Here is a 19,919-nt window from a genome sequence, read left to right on the forward strand (position 1 = left end):
GGAGACAGTGCGATTTCACGCGGTCTCTGGGGTTCGGGTTCCTCGGCAGGGTAGATGAATTATGGGGTTTCGAAGGGTTTCCGGGGAAACTGAGGTGGCCTAAGAATGAGGCAAACACCTTTCTCCTCAAACACACACACACACACACACTCACTCACATTCAGAGAGAAAAATCCCCCAAGTGACCCAACCGGCTAGGGAAGTTGAGTGATTTGGTTAATGGGCGAGGCCAACTTTCAGGGGGCCGGGCTTTGAAGCGCTCTCTCCACCCACAGTACCTTTTCCCTTTGGAGGCATTTGGGGGCGTTTGGAATCTTGGCCTCCCCTTAGTCCAGCTCCCGAAGAGAAATTAGGGCGAGACCCATGCCCGATGTGCGTGGCTCTCGTGGACCCGCACTAGCGCCTGGGGTGCGCTCGGGGCGGGCGGTCCGCGGCTCCAGCCTTTTCCACGCCGGCCTCGCGCCGGAGGGGGCGCGGCCGTGAGTCACCCCCTCCCCCTGCGCTCCCTCCTTCGCCCTCTCAGACATACACCCCTCCCCTGCTATCCCGCCCCGGACTCTGGCTCCGGCTCCGATTGCAGTTTGCAATCTCCTCTGCCGCCGCTACCAAGTCACTGGCGGTTCAGGTGGCTCCGCTTCGATGTCCTAGTCCCGCCCCCCCCCCCCCCCACGCCGCCCGGGCTGGATTCGGCGGGGCCGCCTTCACCCTCCGCTGGAGTCATGAGGGTGAATGCGGCTCTGCAGGTGCTGGGCTTTCTTCTCAACCTGGCCCAGGGCTCCGACGTGGGCAACTCTCAGGCAGGTAAGCCGCGCGGGAGCAGCGACCGTCTCGGAAACTGGGATCCCTAACCCAGTGCGCGGAATCCTGGAGGGCAGGGGGCAGGAGCTGGGGCGGTGCGAGGTTGGGGTGCCGACCCTGGGTCCGCTGGGACCACCTAGACAGGGACCGTCAGCTTCGGGTTCTCGGCGGGGTCCGGGCGGGGTCGGAATTCCTGACATCCCCCCCACCCCCCAACACACACACACACACACATACACACACCCCACTCTCCCGAGCGCGTCGCCGGCCTTCTAATTTGTCTCTCTCGGGCGGGGATGGGGGGTGGCTGACGCCGAGACAGGTCACACTTCCGAGGGACTCTGTAGGGAGGGGAGCTGCGACCTCCTTCTGTAAACGTGAGGAGATGATCGGAGGTGGAGGTCTTGGAGAAAGTGGGGGGGGGTGTCTCTGTTTGTTCCCCAGCCCCATCCCTCGGCTTTCAGCACCTCTAGTTTCGTTGTTTTGCCGACAGGGCGGAGCTATGGAAGGGTTGGGGGGGTTGTTGTTCTCAACGTTTGGAAAAACAAGAATGGCACCTCCTCTTCCGTGAGTGGGCCTGCCCTGGGAAGGGCTGAGTCTAACCAAAGGGCCAAGTCCAGGTGACATCAGGGTGAGAGGCCACTCAGAGGCTGACCTCCCTCTTTTCCTGAGGATAATAAAGCTGCTGGTCCCCAACTTGATCAAACTCTCTTTGTCAAGACCCAGACTGATTCAGTTGATATTTATTGAGCATCTACTATGTACAAGGCCCTGGGTCAGGAGCTGTAGGGTCAAGGACTTCCAGCCTCTGCTTCTCAGTTTGTCTTTTCCCTCCCCAACTTGAGGCCACTAGGGCATCACTCCCACCTTCTGAGCTTCCTATATCCTGGGAGTCCTTCCTAAACCCAGCTTCTCCTCCACCTACATTGTTTATTGTCGGATATTGCTCATACCGTCAGAGCCCACCCCCTTGGGTGTCTCTGGGAGTCTGGACACCTGAGGGTGCTGGTGCTGCTCACACTGGAGATATCCTGTTGCTCTCTTCCCCTCCCCCAGACCTCAGCTTGGGGTTTGGCAGAGCCAGGGCCTCTTCCCCAGAGTGGGAGTGGGAGAAACACCTGTGCTTCCCCCACAGTTGCTGGGCCTAAATTTAGACCTGGGATCTTGAATGTAAAACTCCCAGCTGGTGGAGGGCGGAGGGGTCTGGGGACTGGAGTGGGAGGGACCAAATAGAATGACTGCATCCTGGTCCCATCCAGACCCTTGGAATCTTCAACGAGGAACCCAGGAGTCCCAGATCTTGGCCACCTTCCCTGAGGGAGACAGGAGGCAGGCTTGGTTGGGTTTCTTTACCCTTTATCTGGATCGTGCAGCCTCTGGGCATCCGGCCCTGTCTCAGTCCTTCTATAGTCCCTTTGTCCTGGCTGTGATGGGGGTGGGGGATATTGGAGAGGAGGCCTCTGGTTGAGGAGGGGCTGAGGATTCCTGGTCTGACCCACCCCAGTGCTCTCTACCAAAGGAGCGCCCAGGCCCCTCCCTAGGCCCCTGGTGCCTGGGTACGGGGATCTTTATTATTCCCTTCCCCCAACCCTCCTCCCCAGGCTGCGTGTTCCTCCTTCGAGGTGGTTTTCATGTTTTTTTTCCTGAGCAGGCCCTTTGCTCCCTGTTTGTGTAATATGGACTTTACCCCCGGGGTGGCAGAGAACGGGGACCTCTAACACTGTAGCCTCCCAGACACAGACAAGAGTCTGCACAAACACATAAAGGCAGGTGGGATGGATGGGGCCACCTGAAATAACCTCCTTATAAGGAAACCCAAGGACAGAACCAGTATAGATTTCTGGGCCAGTGGGGGAGCTGGGTACACGCTTGTCTGTGTGTGTGTGTGTTGCAGATGCACGTACACACACACACACCCCACTTCTCTGTAGAAATCTTGGCTCCTACCTTATCTGGGGAGGATTGGCGCCTTGTTTTGGAAGAAAGGGTGTCCTGCCAAGAAGGGGTTTAGGGTGGGGCTGTTCCCTAAATGACTAACCTTCCTAGTTTCTCTCCTTTCACCCCAAGGACCCTAGAGTTTCCAGGCTCCTCTGGGAGCTCCCAGTCCCTGCACCCGTCTGCTAGGTCTAGCCCACCCCCCTTCCTTTCCATTGTGGGGAGCGATAGGGAATGGGAGGCCTCAAAGGTCTAGTGGTCAGACTAGGGGTATGCCTAGGAGGAGGGGCTGGGGCCTCACTAATGTCCCTCCCTCCATTCCCACTCCCGCCCCCTACTAAACCACCAGCGCCTCAGGGAAGGGTGGTTGGAACAGGTGGTTTCTACCCCCACCCTCCCCACAGTCTTTCCCAGAGCCAGAGGAAAGAGACCTGCCTAGGGCTTCAGGGTCCAAGATTTCCCATACCCTCTCTATCCTCTATACTTATAAGGTCAAGTGAACCCCCAAGACTGGCATGCCTCATGAGGATTGCCATGTTGGAAAGTTTTTTAATGAATCTTTTGACAGTGAAATTGGGTGGAAGGCTTAGAATGGCGGGTTGGGGGGGGGGTAATCCTCTGCTGTTGCCCTCCAGGCTACTGTGTATTTGCTGGAAAGTGTGATGCTGAGGAGCTGGGGTGTGTTGGGATAGGGGAAGGCAAAAGGGAAGTCAGAGTTTAGGAGGAGGGGATGTGTGGGGTAGGCAACCAGCTCCTTATCTTTCAGCTTTAAAGACAAAGCTCACATTGACCCCCTCTCCCCACCAGAGCTCCCCACTCTGGTGAGGTCACTTGTCTGAGCCCAGGGCTTGAGGTGGGGGGACGGGTGCTACTGAGGACAGGGTGTCTCGGGACAGGGTGGAGCAGCGCCCCTCTCCTAGATAGAATTGCCTCATTGTGGGCTGAACTGTGGCCCTGGGCACTGCCCCCACCCTCTGCCCCCATCCCACCCTCAGTAGACACAATAGGGGCTGTGTGCTAGCCCCAAAGAGATATTTATTCCAGGACCCAGAGAGAGGCAAGATGGGGGTAGAGAAGTAAGTACCCTGGTCAGAGAGGGGGAAGGGAAGAGGAGGGTAACCAAGTTGGAATCCTTTTCTAACCTCTCTAGGGAGGGAAAGAAAACCCTACATCCTCTTTGATTAACTCCTTAATACCCAAAGTCATACCTGAAAGGGGCACAGAGGAGGCCGTGGTGGAAAAGGGAAACCTTTTCACCTGCCTGTTCAGAGAGATGGTGAGGGGATTCTGAGAGAGGGGGGAGTTCAGGCTCTCAGTCCAACGTAGGCTTTTGTGTCTCTCTCTAGGGGTGACGGTTGGAGGTGGCTGCTTCCTGATTGTGTTGAATCTTACTGTAGGAGGCAACCAAGGGGATGGTTTTGGGGGACCGGGCTGAAAACTTGTGTCCAGCTCTCTGCCATTCTACCTCCACTTTGAGCAGTGTGTCCTGGGACTCTGAATGGGCTGAGTGTGACGGGCGATGCCGAGAACCAGTACCAGACGTTGTACAAGCTGTACGAGAGGTGTGAGGTGGTGATGGGGAACCTTGAGATTGTGCTCACAGGACACAATGCTGACCTCTCCTTCCTGCAGGTTAGAGTCCCTCACTCCCTCCCTCAACCTCTTCCCCCTTAATCCTCCCCATAGAAGGCTCCTTCCCTTCCTCAGGGTTATCCTCTGCTGGAGTTCAGCATTCCTAAAATTCTGCATTTCCAAAGAGCCAAACTTGTGTGTTTATGGGGACCGTGACTGGACTCTGGGACCTCTGGTCTGGTCAGGGTCCCAGGGATGCACAGGGGATAGCGATGAGAAGCAGGCACGGGTAGAATAGTGTTACACACTGGGAGCCAATGGAAAGAGGCACCTAGGAAGGCGAGGAAGGGACCAAGCGAGGACCCTCCTGGCATGAGGAGCTCTGAAAAGTAAAGGGTAGGAGATTAGAATTCCTGTCACTTCTGCCGCCTGTCTTCCTTGGCAGAAGAGACACGGCAGTGTGACACCAACTCCTCCCTACTTGGAGTAGGAATTAGAAAGAATTAGAGGGGTTGGGGATTCCCTAATGAGGGGATCGGGCCTTTTGCCCTGTTTTCCCTCCTACTGACCTGATCTGTTCCATCACAGTGGATCCGAGAAGTGACCGGCTATGTCCTCGTGGCCATGAACGAGTTCTCTACGCTGCCACTGCCCAACCTCCGGGTGGTGCGGGGGACTCAGGTGTACGATGGGAAGTTTGCCATCTTTGTCATGTTGAACTATAACACCAACTCCAGCCATGCCCTGCGCCAGCTCCGCTTTACTCAGCTCACTGGTCAGTTCCTGACGATTCCTTCCAGTCTTGCCCCTCAAGCAACCTGCAGACAGGTCTCTCCGTGATGATAACCCAAGACTGCCCATTAAGTGCCCCCTTCGTGGGGCCCGCTGTGCTCTAAAGGTCCACTACTCCCCACGAGGAGGGTCCCCATGTCCCGCGGGGCTGGAGTTAGCTAGATCTATTACCCACTCCTCTATCTTTATTTTTATTTTTTTTTAAAGATTTTATTTATTTATTTGACAGAGAGAGATCACAAGTAGGCAGAGAGGTAGGAGAGAGAGAGAGGAGGAAGCAGGCTCCCTGCTGAGCAGAGAGCCCCATGCGGGACTCGATCCCAGGACCCTGAGATCATGACCTGAGCCGAAGGCAGCAGCTTAACCCACTGAGCCACCCAGGCGTCCCTCCTCTACCTTTAAAACACGGCATACTTTGATGTCCCTTCTTCTTTGGGAAGGAGAGTCCTATCTCCTCCCCCTCACAATTCCCCACAGGCTGGGGGGAATATCGGGTTTAATACCACAGGGCTACCTTTTACTTCTCCCTGTGCCAGTCAGTTGGAAAACACACAGGTAGGGCGGAGGAAGGAGGCGATTGAGTCAGGGATCTTCTCTCTTTCTTTCCCTTCCCCTCCCCCACTGGCTAAACCGGATCTGGACAGGTGTCTGAGGAGGCAGGAGTTTCTTTTGGCCTGGCTCCTCTACCTCACAAGGAAAGCCTTCTCTGCAGTGTAGATTTAATTAGACATACTTGTCTGCCCCATCTCCCCTTCTCCTGAGGCTTGGGTGGCCTTTTGGGTTGGTGGGGGAGGGAAGAGGAGGTCTGCTGTAGCCCTTATCCCTGTCCCTTCTCTTCCCCACCTCAGAGATTTTGTCAGGGGGCGTTTATATTGAGAAGAACGATAAACTTTGTCACATGGACACAATCGACTGGAGGGACATCGTGAGGGACCGAGGTGCAGAGATAGTGGTGAAGGACAATGGCAGGAACTGTGAGTGACCATGATCAAAACTGCTCCCCTACCCCCACCAAATAGAGTGACCTCTTTCCAGTCATCATTATATCCCTAATGTGAACCCACCTCTCCACTGGGGGGAAAAAAAAACACCTCAGGCCTTAGACCCAAGGAGCCTGCCAGGAGAGAGCAGGCCAGTCTCCTAGAATCCAAATTCCCGAAGCATTATGTGAAAAAGAGGAGCAAAAGATCTCTGTATACTAGGTGGGGAAGCCAGATCTTTGGACTCCATATCCACATCTCTTTCCATTACAACATTCTCTCTTCTCCTTGAAACCTACCTCTCCCTGATCACAGTCTGCTGGTCCCGGTCCACTCACACACAGGTATTCCTACTGGGTTCGGTTTGGAAGGAGTCACCAAGTTCCTGGGCTGGGCCTGGAGCTGAGCTTGGCAGTTGCCTGGGACCCTCCCATTCAGCTGCCCTGTGGGTGGTGTGGAGGTGTGGTTCCGCCCCTTGTTGACCCATTCGCTGGAGCCCAGCCCTGCTCTGCAAGGGGAAGGAGGGACACTGCCCTAGCTCTTTGCTTCATAGGACTGGGGTGCCTGTGTGCTGACATCATACCCTGTTGATTCAAGCAGGCCTTTCTTAGCCCTGACAGCCCTTTGTTGGTTTCTTTCCCAACCAGGTCCCCCATGTCATGAGGCCTGCAAGGGGCGATGCTGGGGTCCTAGACCAGAGGATTGCCAGACATGTGAGTTTCCTCCCCTCCAAAAACTTCAAGCTCATCCACTTTCCTATCCCTACCCACCCCGACCTGTGTCAACATTGTGGGAAGGGACGAGCCTAGAAGGCAAGAAGTTGAGCAGTGGCCTCAGAATACAATCTTAAGAGCCCTCGCTGCCATGCTTTCTGTCTTTCTGTAGTGACCAAGACCATCTGTGCCCCTCAATGTAATGGTCACTGCTTTGGGCCCAACCCCAACCAGTGCTGCCATGATGAGTGCGCAGGCGGCTGCTCAGGCCCTCAGGACACAGACTGCTTTGTATGTACCACCATTCGCCTGGATTCAGAAATGGGGATGTGGGCTTTGGGGAGGAAGTAGGGATACACACATAACGTGAATTTTATGCATCTCCTATGTCCTTAGGCCTGTCGACTCTTCAATGACAGTGGGGCCTGTGTGCGCCAGTGTCCACAGCCTCTAGTCTACAACAAGCTAACTTTCCAGCTGGAACCCAACCCCCACACTAAGTATCAGTACGGAGGAGTTTGTGTGGCCAGCTGTCCCCGTAAGTGCCTAAGAAGAGGAACAGGGGTTGTGGAACCAGGATTTTAGGAGGTAAAAAGGATCAAGTTGGGTGGGAAATCAGGCTGTTGGTTGTGATCCTCTAACCACTTCCAATGAATGATTCCTGTGTCCTACTCCCTGTCTACTTCCCCAAGATTTTTAGCCATGGCTCCTAGTTCTGCAACAAAGCGCAAAGGGCCTTTCTCATCAGTAGGACAGTACTTAAGGAACCCCGGGTAGTGAATTGGGACAAACCCAGCACAGGGCAGGAGGGAGCAAGGGTTAGCCGGTCATTGGCAGTGTTTCTCCTCCCTCATCTCTAACGGTGCCCTCTTCTTTCCTAGATAACTTTGTAGTGGATCAAACTTCTTGTGTCCGGGCCTGTCCTCCTGACAAAATGGAAGTAGATAAAAATGGACTCAAAATATGTGAACCTTGTGGGGGGCTCTGCCCCAAAGGTGAGTAGGAGATGGTGAGGAGGTGGTGAAGAGACCTCCTTTCCCCAGAGACCAAGCAGGCCCCACCCACTGAGCCTCTTTTGTGTTTACAGCCTGTGAAGGGACAGGATCTGGGAGCCGCTTCCAGACTGTGGACTCTAGCAACATTGATGGATTTGTGAACTGCACCAAGATCCTGGGCAACCTGGACTTTCTTATCACTGGCCTCAATGGGTTAGAGATTCTGCTTCCCCTCTCTAATCCCCTACTCCAGCCATCGCCTCACAGTTCATTGCATTTGGCTCAACCCTTCATATGGGCAGCTGATGAGGAATATAAATCTTATCATAAATAGAAATCGAGCCCCATTCTGCTCTGTGCTTGAGATTCTCTCCCTCCCCCTCTGCTCCTCCCCCTGCTTTCTTTCTCTCTCTCAACATTAATAAATAAAAATCTTCTTTTAAAAAAATAAAAGATCAGAGTGCCTGGGTGGCTCAGTGGGTTAAAGTCTCTGCCTTCAGCTCAGGTCATGATCCCAGGGTTCTGGGATCAAGCCCTAGCATCGGGCTCTCTGCTCAGCAGGGAGCCTGCTTCCTCCGCTCTCTCTGCCTGCCTCTTTGCCTACTTGTGATCTCTGTCAAATAATAAATAAAATCACTTTAAAAAAAAAGTAAATGAATAAAAGAGGGATGCCTGGATGGCTCAGTTAATTAAGCGGCTGCCTTTGGCTTTGGTCATGGTCCCAGGGTCCTGAGATGAGTCCTGCATGGGACTCCCTGCTTGGTGGAGAACCTGCTTCTCCCTGTGCCCGCCACTCCCCCTGCTTGTGTGCTCTCTCTCTCTGACAAATAAAGTCTTTAAATAAATAAATAAATAAATAAATGGAATATAAATCATAGTTTTAGAGGACACACAGTTCCTGACCATACCTAAGTCTGTTTCCCACCCAGGGCTTGAATCCCTCAGAGACATCCCTAAGCAATCTGATACCATCTGGCTAAGTGACAGGGGACAAGGGCATTGTGTCCTCCTCCTCCTCTTTTTTGTTTTTTCTTCCTTTTTTTTTTTTTTTTTTTTTTAAGATTTTACTTACGCTATTTATTTGTTTATTTTAGAGAGAGAGAGCAGGAAGTGGGGGAGTGAGGGCGAGAGGGAGAGAGAGAATCCCAAGCAGGTTCCATGCCAGGCATACAGGTTCGTTCAGAGCCTGATTCATGACCTTGTAGTCATGATCTGAGCCGAAATCAAAAGTCTGATGCCTAATGGACTGAGCCACCCAGGCACCCCTTAAGATTTTATCTTTATGGGGGTGCCTGAGTGGCTCAGTGGGTTAAAGCCTCTGCCTTCGGCTCAGGTCATGATCCCAGGGTCCTGGGATCGAACCCTGCATCAGGCTCTCTGCTCAGCGGAGAGCCTGCCTCCTCCTCTTTCTCTGCCTGCCTGTCTGCCTACTTGTGATCTCTGTCAAATAAATAAATAAAATATTAAAAAAAAAAAAAAAAGATTTTATCTTTATGTAATCTCTTCACCCAACGTGGAGCTTGAACTCACAACCCTGAGACCAAGAATCATGTGCTCCACCAACTGAACCAGCCAGGTGCCCCTACCTGAATCAAAAAAAAATTTTGGGGGGCGCCTGGGTGGCTCAGTGGTTAAGCCGCTGCCTTCGGCTCAGGTCATGATCTCAGGGTCCTGGGATCGAGCCCCGCATCAGGCTCTCTGCTCAGTAGGGAGCCTGCTTCCTCCTCTCTCTGCGTGCCTCTCTACCTGCTTGTGATCTCTCTGTCAAATAAATAAATAAAATAAAATTAAAATTTTTTTAAGATTTTATTTATTTATTAATTAGAGAGAGAGTGAGAAAAAGTGCACATGGTGGTCAGGGGAGAAGCAGATGGGGAAGGAGGAAGAGGTGAGCACAGACCTGACCTGGGGCTTGATCCCTTGACACTGGGATCATGATCCCAGCTGAAACCAAGAGTTGGATGCCCAACTGACTGAGCCACCCAGGTGCCCCGCCACTTGATGATTTTCTAATTCCATTATTCCTTATTCCTTCTGCATTTATTTGTTGGCATTTTAGTGTTAGGAAGTCTTTCCTTCCCATTGATTGATTCAGAACTATTTCATTCAGTCCTTTATAATCTTTTATAGTCGTTATTTTGGTGTTCAGCTGTCTCTGATCTGGTCACTGGGGGCTACTTCAAGCTGGATCCTGTGTTCTTAGGGCTTGTACCCTTCATTCTCTGACCACTTCTTTACTTTTTTGCATCAGCTGCTGTAAACTCATGTTATATTTCTCCTGCCCTAGCCGTTTCTCCAAGGAGCCCTGTTTCCTTTTAGTGGAGAATGGTATTTAGAAACTAGGTTCTAGGGGTGCCTGGTTGGCTCAGTGGGTTAAAGCTTCTGCCTTTGGCTCAGGTCATGATCCCAGGGTCCTGGGATCGAGCCCTGAGTTGGGCTCTCTGCTCATCAGGGAGAGAGCTGCTTCCTCCTCTTTCTCTGCCTGCCTCTCTGCCCACTTGTAATCTCTGTCTGTCAAATAAATAAATAAATCTTTAAAAAAAGGAAAGAAAAAAAAATAGAAACTGGGTTCTGAGGCTATGCATGCTTGTTGCTACTGGGTTCTATCTCTACCTTGTTGACCGGTTTTTACTGTTCTCTCCAGAGACCCCTGGCACAAGATCCCTGCTCTGGACCCTGAGAAGCTCAATGTCTTCCGGACAGTACGGGAGATCACAGGTGAGTAGGGGGAGAGGTTTCCCTTCCTGGAAGAGGTGAACCACTGGCACATATTCTTATTTAGCTACTTACAAAATCATGTACCCAGTAAGAGGGGAGGGACTGATAGAACTTGAAAAAGCAAGGGGAGAAGACTCCAGGCTCATGTGCCTCTTTCTAACCCTTCAGGTTACCTGAACATCCAGTCCTGGCCTCCCCACATGCACAACTTCAGTGTCTTTTCCAACCTGACAACCATCGGGGGCAGAAGCCTATACAAGTGAGTAGTAAGGAGTGTGGCGGTGGTAGCATGAACCCAGGCAACGAACCTTGTTTCTTACACAGCCTTGAGAAAAATCCAGGCATTGTCTCACACAACACGCCCAAAGGGTCTGAGAGTTTGAAGGGGAAAAGGCGGAAGGAAGGGGAATTGCTCTTCCTGGTCTGCCTGATCCAGAGAAATGTGTTGAATGAAAATGAATCCATTGCGTGGTCATTTTTCCCAGTATAATCTCCCTTACCCTGTCGTCTTGTTCTCAGCCGGGGTTTCTCTTTGTTAATCATGAAGAACTTGAATATAACATCTTTGGGCCTCCGATCTTTGAAAGAAATTAGTGCCGGGCGTGTCTACATAAGTGCCAACAGGCAGCTCTGCTACCACCATTCTCTGAACTGGACCAGGCTTCTTCGGGGGCCTCCTGAAGAGAGACTAGACATCAAGCATAATCGGCCCCGCAGAGACTGTGGTGAGGGGAAGGGCCCCTGGGGTGGTGGGGAGAAGGAAGTCAGGGAGGAGAGCGAAAGTGTAGAGACTTCTCAGGTCTGGAAGCAGGAATAGGGATTAGGGGGGAGGGGTAGAGCCAAGGAAAGGGGAGTGTTAGGCTGGAGGCATTTATGAGGAATAGTTCAGAAGAGGGCATGTGAAGAGACCCCTCCTAACTCACCCCTTCTTTCCAGTGGCCGAGGGCAAAGTGTGTGATCCCCTGTGCTCCTCTGGAGGATGCTGGGGCCCAGGTCCTGGTCAGTGCCTCTCCTGTCGAAACTACAGCCGAGGAGGTGTCTGTGTGACCCACTGCAACTTTCTGAATGGGTAACGCTGAGGGTAACGTGAAAGAGTCAAGCAGGGGTGGGGGGATGGAGCCCTGGGATGGAGCTATTCAGGTGGCACCTGAAAGCCTTTAGTCAACGTCCTTTTTTTTTTCTTTTCTTTTTAAGATTTATTTATTTATTTTAGAGATGGGTGGGGGAAGGGCAGAGGGAGAGAGAAACCCAGGCAGACCTGAGCCTGACATGGGGCCTGATCTCATGATCTTGAGATCACAACCTGACCTGAAACCAAGAGTTGGACACTTAACCGACTGCACCACCCAGTTGCCTCTTGGCAACTTTCTACATGTGTCTTGGTGGGAATGAGTAAGGGGCCGCTGTGGTTAGGGAGCAGGACATAAAGGTCAGGACCTAGAAGTGACCCCTCTCCCTTTGCCCCCCTACCCCCAACTACAGGGAGCCTCGTGAGTTTGCCCATGAGGCTGAATGCTTCTCCTGCCACCTGGAGTGCCAACCCATGGAGGGTACTGTCACATGCAATGGCTCGGTACGGTAGCAGCACCAGGATCTCTAAGGGAAAGAGGGCAAGGGCAACACAAGAATGTCTTGGGATGACATGGCCAAATCACAAGGCCAACACGGGGAGGCCAGACAACACTAGGGTCTGTGGTTGGAGCATCCTAAATGTCTGGGTGGGCCCTGGCTGGGAAGTATGAAATTGACCTTGGGATCCCATTCTTCCCAACCTTCTTTCCACCCAGGGTTCTGATGCTTGTGCTCAGTGTGCCCATTTTCGAGATGGGCCCCACTGTGTGAGCAGCTGCCCCAGTGGCATCCTCGGGGCCAAGGGCCCCATCTACAAGTATCCAGATGCTCAGAATGAATGTCGGCCCTGCCATGAGAATTGCACCCAGGGGTCAGTGATGGGATGATAAAGGGAGAGGGGAAGAAACAAAACTAGGCAGGAAAGAAGAGGGTAAAGTGGGGCTGAAAGAAGAAAAGGACTATGATTTAAAAATCACTCCAAGCTGTATCAGGAAGGATTGGAGAAAGGGGATCTCTCAGTAACAGCATAAAATGATACTGGGTTTCGAGAACCTGGAATAACCTCAGCTCAGGGGACTTTCCTTCAAGAGAGGGACCCAGGGAGAATGGGAAAGCTAGAGATATGGGGGTCATGTCTCACATGATGGGGCTTCAGGATGGGTTACCATGGTAGGGTCTGAAACAGTGTCCTATGTTGAGGCTGTCAGAATTGTGCTTCCCATGAGAGTCTCCCAAGCTCCCATTTAAGGAGATGACTTTCTTCTCCAGGTGCAAGGGACCAGAGCTACAAGACTGTTTAGGTCAAACACTGGCACTGATCAGGTATGATGGGCTTAGAGACTTAGTTAGCTGGGGGTATTTGGGAGAGAAGCTAGGGAGGGGGCAGTTACTTGCTGGGAAGAGAGGAGTCTCTATTCATTGTGGCTTTCTATACACACCACTGTCACTGGACTTGGATACACAAGAATCCAGGCTTCTGGCATTCCCTTCCTTTTATTCTTTTCTTTTCTTTTTTTTTTTTTTTTTTTTTTTAAGATTTCTTTTATTTATTTGACAGAGAGATCACAAGTAGGCAGAGAGACAGGCAAAGAGGGGGAAGCAGGCTCCTCGCTGAGCAGAGAGCCCGATGGAGGCTTGATCCCAGGACTCTGAGACCATGACCTGAGCCAAAGGCAGAGGCTTAACCCACTGATCCACCCAGGCACCCCTGGCCTTTCCTTCCTAAAATTAACTTATAGTATCCACAGAAGGTCCAGATTTAGGTTAACCCTTTCAGTGCTCAAGGATATGTGTATATGTGAATGTTAATTTCTTGCCTTAGATCTGTACTATACATTTACTGTAAGCATAGGTGACATTTATAAGGGAGGTGGAAACCCAGGATAATGCTGGACTTCCCCTATCCCACAGCAAAACCCATCTGGCAGTGGGTTTAACAGTGGTAGTAGGATTGGCAGTGATTTTCCTGATCCTTGGAGGCACTTTCCTCTACTGGCGTGGGCGTCGGATTCAGAATAAGAGGGCTATGAGGCGCTACTTGGAACGGGGTGAGGTGAGTGTCTAGTTTACACTTGAAAGGTAACTTGTATACCATTAGTCTTTAAGAGCCTCCACTTTTCCCAGAGATTTGATTCCTTTCTTCAAGGAGGTAATATGGTCCATCAGAAAGAACTCTGGCCAGAGAAATGGGAGAAAATTCATTAATTGCCAACATGACTTTGAAGAAGTTAGCTTTCCTTCTCTGTGCCTCATTTTATGCACATATACAGAAGAAATAATAACATTGATCCTTATAAGATGCTTGTAAGGGTGAAAGGGGATCATGTATGTGAAAGTGCTTTGGAAAGCATAGAGAATGATATAAAAAGTGATAGCATTACCAGCTCTCCCCTCTTTCTCCCATCAAAGAGGAAACCCAGCCCTCTTGATTCTTGATCTCATGAACACAACAGCGTCCTCAGTCCTTAGGGTCTGTTACTCCCCAATATGCCTGCAATGCTTTTTAAGACTAAAGACAGTTCCTCTTGCTCCCCACCCCTTTGGGCCTTGTTGCTCTGGGCATCTACCCATAGGCAGGGGGTTGGAGTGGGACATGGGAATGGACTTCCCTGAGTATTTTCTTCCCTTCTGCTCCTCAGAGCATAGAGCCTCTGGATCCCAGTGAGAAGGCTAACAAAGTCTTGGCCAGAATCTTCAAAGAAACAGAGCTAAGGAAGCTTAAAGTGCTTGGCTCAGGCGTCTTTGGAACCGTGCACAAAGTGAGTGGCCCACAGGAAGTCTGTGGAAGAGGAAGGGAAAGGATCTAGGGTGAAGGAGAGAAAGAGTTGAGGAAAAGGGCTAGCCCCAGGGAGAATGACCTTATGCTGACTCCTGCCCAAAACTTTGCAGGGAGTATGGATACCTGAGGGGGAATCAATCAAGATTCCAGTCTGCATTAAAGTCATTGAGGACAAGAGTGGACGACAAAGTTTTCAAGATGTGACGGATGTAAGTGAGGGAAGGGTATTGTGTATCCCCACTGGGAGAGAGGTCACTATTAGACAGGATTTTGTAGAAGCATGGGCCTGTGTGTTAGCAGATACTGTTAGCCATAATAATGTCCTTGAATGTTGGGATAGGCCTGGTCAGTATACGTGAACCTTTTTGATTCCTGGATGACCCCTCCTATATCTCGTAGCATATGCTGGCCATTGGCAGCCTAGACCATGCCCACATTGTACGGCTGCTGGGACTATGCCCAGGGTCATCTCTGCAGCTCGTCACTCAGTACTTGCCTCTGGGTTCCCTGCTGGATCACGTGAGACAACACCGTGGAGCGTTGGGGCCCCAGCTGCTGCTCAATTGGGGAGTACAGATTGCCAAGGTGAGAGGAACCTGGAAGAGCTCTATGAACTGCCTGGCTGGTTGCTGGCAGGGAGGTTGAAATTCTGAGAGGTGCCTTCAGGGTTTGGGATGATTCTGGATCTCAAGGATCAATTCCCCCAACCTTAAGAACACTTCCTTCCTCTGTAGGGGATGTACTACCTTGAGGAGCATGGTATGGTGCACAGGAACCTGGCAGCCCGAAATGTGCTACTGAAGTCACCCAGTCAGGTTCAGGTGGCAGATTTTGGGGTGGCTGACTTGCTGCCCCCTGATGATAAGCAACTACTACACAGTGAGGCCAAGGTGAGGTTGCATGAGGGCTGGGTAAGGAGGTGGGGGGTAGAATGAAGCATGGGAGAAGGGGGCAGTCAGTGGTCTCCTTCAGAGGCAACAGAAGCTGCACAGTAAGTTCAAGGAGAGGAACCTGGAAATACTAGAAATTCAAGTTCAGAAAACAACAAAGAAAAGAAAGATTGAAAACCTGGGGTTTAGAAGTGCTGAGAAAATTTGTGGAAGTCAACTGATGACACTTTTGCCCTTAATTCCCCAGACTCCAATTAAGTGGATGGCCCTGGAGAGTATCCACTTTGGGAAATACACACACCAGAGTGACGTCTGGAGTTATGGTCAGTCCATTTGGATATCCTCCATACCATCATTGGCCCAAATTCTATAGTTGCCTCTTGAGAGGCCCTTCTTAGAGTTTCTAATCCGTCTAGATCCTTGTGTTGGCTCAAGTTCTGCTTTCCCTCCATTTTCAAGCCCATGTCTACTGTTTCACCATCAACCAGTCATGTCTTCCTATACCAGGAGTGACAGTTTGGGAGCTGATGACCTTTGGGGCAGAACCCTATGCTGGGCTACGACTGGCTGAAGTACCAGACCTGCTAGAGAAGGGGGAGCGACTGGCGCAGCCCCAGATCTGTACCATCGATGTCTACATGGTCATGGTCAAGTGTGAGTTACCTGCTGATCCCAGCCATTTCCTGCCTGCCTGCCTGCCCTTCTTGCCTCCCTCCCTTTCTCCCTCCCCTCCTTTTTTCTTTCTTACTTTTTTTTTTTAAGATTTACTTACTTGAGAGAGAGAGAGTGCACATGGGCGGAGATGGGGTAGTGGTGAGAGAGGCAGAGGAAGAGACAGTGAGATTCCCAGGCAGACTCTGTACTGAGCAAGGAGCCTGATTCTGGACTTGATCTCATGACCTGAGCTGAAACCAAGAGTCAGGGTTTAACGGACTGCACCACCCAGGTGCCTCCAGCCATTTTCTAGCCGACTTCCCTCCCTACTCCAACTCCCCTCTTATGGCTCTACTTCTTTCATCTTACCCCCAGGTTGGATGATTGATGAGAACATTCGTCCAACCTTTAAAGAACTAGCCAATGAGTTCACCAGGATGGCCCGAGACCCACCACGGTATCTGGTCATAAAGGTGAGCAGTGATAGGAGTTGTCAAAGAGATCTAGAGGCAACGGGACTTGGCTGGGACTAGGACCCACCTTAACCATCACCTGTCCCTACAGAGAGAGAGTGGGCCTGGAATTCCCCCTGGGGCAGAGCCCCCTGCTCTGACAAACAAGGAACTGGAGGAGGTGGAGCTAGAGCCAGAATTGGAGCTAGACCTGGATTTGGAGGCAGAGGAGGATGGTCTGGCGGCCACACTAGGCTCTGCCCTCAGCCTACCTGTGGGAACACTTAATCGGCCCCGTGGGGTAAGGTGCTTCCCAGCATTTTAAGACTTTCTGCACCCTGAGCCTTCTACCTACCTGCACCCTCATGAACCCTACTGATGCCCAGATTAACTACTTGGAGGTCCCCATGATGAGTAGATTTCTCCCTTAACCTAAACCTTTTCCTCACCTTTTTCATCCTAGAGCCAGAGTCTTTTAAGCCCATCATCTGGATACATGCCTATGAACCAGGGTAATCTTGGGGAGACTTGCCAGGTAAGGTCTGTCTCTTCAAGGGGCTGCTGAGACGCTGGGTGGCAGTGTCTTGGGATCCATAGGGGCAGTGTGGGAGACTGTAGAAATCAGAGGTTTATCAGTGCCCCACAAAAAAGAAGCATTGAACAACCCAGTCTTCTGAAGAAATACCTCTTCCCTCGTCTCTCTGTAAATCTCTGTGTATTCCTTTCCTCCTTAGGAGTCTGCATTTTGTGGGAGTGGTGAGCGGTGCCCCCGTCCAGCCTCTTTGCACCCAATGCCACGGGGACGCCTGGCATCAGAGTCCTCAGAGGGCCATGTGACAGGCTCTGAGGCTGAGCTCCAGGAGAAGGTGTCAATGTGTAGGAGCCAGAGCCGGAGCCCACGGCCACGTGGAGACAGTGCCTACCATTCCCAGCGCCATAGCCTGCTCACTCCTGTCACCCCACTCTCCCCACCAGGGTTAGAGGAAGAGGATGTCAATGGATATGTCATGCCAGATGCACACCTCAAAGGTGCTAGACTCTTCCTAGAGCTTTCCTCAAATCCTTCTCTGGTCCTTTCCCTAGGCTCCTCTTAATCCTTTCGTCTTCTCCGATCTTGTTCCCTCCCTTTTCATTTTTTCCTAACTTTCCCAACTCCCCACTGTCTACCACCACATTCTCCACATACCTATCCTCTTTCTCAATCCCTAGGTACTCCCTCCTCCCGGGAAGGTACCCTTTCTTCAGTGGGCCTCAGTTCTGTCCTGGGTACCGAAGAAGAAGATGAAGATGACGAGTATGAGTACATGAACCGGAGGAGAAGGCGCAGTCCAACTCGTCCCCCTAGGCCCAGTTCTCTCGAGGAGCTGGGTTATGAGTACATGGATGTGGGATCAGACCTCAGTGCTTCCCTGGGCAGCACACAGAGTTGCCCACTCAACCCTGTGCCCCTCATGCCTGCTGCTGGCACAACCCCAGATGAGGACTATGAATATATGAATCGGCGACATGGTGGAGGAGCTCCCGGGGGAGATTACGCAGCCATGGGGGCCTGCCCAGCGGCTGAGCAAGGTTATGAAGAGATGAGAGCTTTCCAGGGGCCTGGACACCATGCCCCCCATGTCCACTGTGCTCGCCTCAAAACTCTTCGTAGTTTAGAAGCCACTGACTCCGCTTTTGATAACCCTGATTACTGGCATAGCAGGCTTTTCCCCAAGGCTAATGCTCAGAGAACATAACCTCTGCTCACTGAAGTACTCAGGGAGCATTTGATGGCAGCTATTGCCTCTAAAGGGTACCCCTCTTCTCCCTAGTCCCTCTCTCACGGGTCTTAGCCTTATTTCCCCAGCCCTAGACAATTCCATTCAACCTTTGGAGGCTTTTAAACACTGCAACAAAATTGTTGTGAAATGTAGCCAGCTGTGCACTTTCTTCCCTTTCCCAATCCAGGAAAAGGAGATTTCCCCTATTTTATGTGTGTTTCTAATCCCATTCCTCAGCTTCCTCAGGGAGACTCCCTGGAGATATGAAGGATTACTCCCATGTCCCTTTCTCTCAGACTCTGACTTGTTGAGATTAGGCTTTAACGTGTGCTTTTTGTTTCCTACCAGACTAGTAAGGAAGGGGAAAGTGGGTTGGGGGGAACGAGGCAGGGGAAAGTAAAATTTTGGCTGATGACTCAGCCCCCTGGAAAGAATGGAAAGCTTCAAATCTTGAGTGAAGAAAGAGGTTGGGCACAGATATTTAGAGTACTATTAATTCTGCATCTACTATGCCAGGCATCATGCTAAAGTTTACCTATGTTATGTCATCTGATGCTTACAACGATTCTGTGAGCTAGTTATTCTCCCATTTCACAAATAAGGAAACTGAGCCTTAAAAAGAGATTAAGTACATAAAGTGGTGGGTCCTGGATTCAGAATCTCCCATTTGCAGGTTTTCTCCCTGTAAGGTATCAAGGCAAACTGATAAGTCAGAGTCCTTGTCAGGGCATTGTCGTCTTGTTTTTGCACTGAATCAAGTCTAACCCCAACAACCCCAGCCTCCTCCTACACCCAGACTTCTCATCTCAGGAAGTAGGGGGGAGGGGATGGTCAGAAGGAAAAAATAACTGGACATTTTTGTGTAAACCATAATCCATATGTGCTGTAAATGATCACTTCTTACCCAAGGGACAGATTCACAAGAGTCCCAAGAGCCACTTTTAGGGTCTGTACTCATCCAGGGAAACTACCAGTTAGGATAGAAAGAGGACCCAGCTTCAGGCCTTTGTCTGCTCGGATGGGAAACGGGGTGTCTTGTTATCACTGAAGATTTTTGTTTTGTTTTTATACACACCTGAATAAAAAAATGCCGGTTTTTCAGCTTCCTGTCTGTCAAATGTAAGAAAACCTTTAGTGTGTAAAGTCACCCCTTTGCTCCTCAGCAGTGGGTAGCCGCTACCGCATGCTGTTCTGTCTTGTGACCCTTCTATCCTGCACCTTGCAGTTTACTCAGCCCTACTTTTCTTTGCTGAAGACAAGCAAAGCACACAGTCCTTTTCATTGAAAGCTTTTACTAGGGATCTCTTTACAGGACAACCCACCGGGAATAAGAAAAAAAAAAAAAAAAAAACCAGAAAACCCACGTTTGCGAAAAAGCCTTACTGATGTGCCTCATGAGGTGGAACACTGAAACTCCCGTATGTTTCAGAACTCTTACTCTTGAAAAAGTCTGTATGAACACTTCCCTTGGTTGCCATCAAAGCCTATTGTTGGAACAACAGTGCCATCTTCAGTGGAGTCTGGCTTCTAGACTGGGAGGCTGTGAACGGATGATCTCTCCGGACTCCGCTGCCCTGTTAGCCCCCGCTTGTTGCACCCTTGGTCTCCTACCACAGCGCTCTTGCCCCTCCCCGACCCCCAACATCAGAGGATGATTGGACCGGCTGAGCCGGTCCCGCCGGCCGCTCTGGGGATCTGGGGAAGGGCGCACCCAGCCTCCCCGCCCTGACTGTTGTCACTCCCGAATCGCCGAGGCTCCACCCTGCTCCACCCTGCGGGGCTGCCTCTACTCTCCTGGCCCCGCCGTAGC

General features: G+C 51.3%; 1 protein-coding gene across 1 annotated transcript; it reads left to right on the forward strand.

Annotated features, from left to right (window-relative positions):
* The first annotated feature begins 300 nt into the window (after positions 1-300).
* On the forward strand, positions 301-19,210 carry ERBB3 (erb-b2 receptor tyrosine kinase 3). Its single transcript, XM_059403382.1, has 28 exons — positions 301-801; positions 4,214-4,365; positions 4,894-5,080; positions 5,946-6,071; positions 6,725-6,790; positions 6,963-7,081; positions 7,187-7,328; positions 7,672-7,785; positions 7,878-7,998; positions 10,430-10,503; positions 10,672-10,762; positions 11,023-11,228; positions 11,440-11,572; positions 11,986-12,076; positions 12,291-12,445; positions 12,844-12,897; positions 13,486-13,627; positions 14,214-14,333; positions 14,464-14,562; positions 14,753-14,938; positions 15,088-15,243; positions 15,491-15,566; positions 15,751-15,897; positions 16,273-16,370; positions 16,462-16,650; positions 16,813-16,884; positions 17,084-17,378; positions 17,559-19,210. The coding sequence occupies exons 1-28, from the start codon at positions 720-722 to the stop codon at positions 18,083-18,085; spliced, it is 4,020 nt and encodes a 1,339-aa protein (XP_059259365.1). The 5' UTR covers positions 301-719; the 3' UTR covers positions 18,086-19,210.
* The last annotated feature ends 709 nt before the right edge of the window (positions 19,211-19,919 follow it).

Source organism: Mustela nigripes, chromosome 6 (assembly GCF_022355385.1).
Source record: "Mustela nigripes isolate SB6536 chromosome 6, MUSNIG.SB6536, whole genome shotgun sequence".
NCBI classification, from domain to species: domain Eukaryota; kingdom Metazoa; phylum Chordata; class Mammalia; order Carnivora; family Mustelidae; genus Mustela; species Mustela nigripes.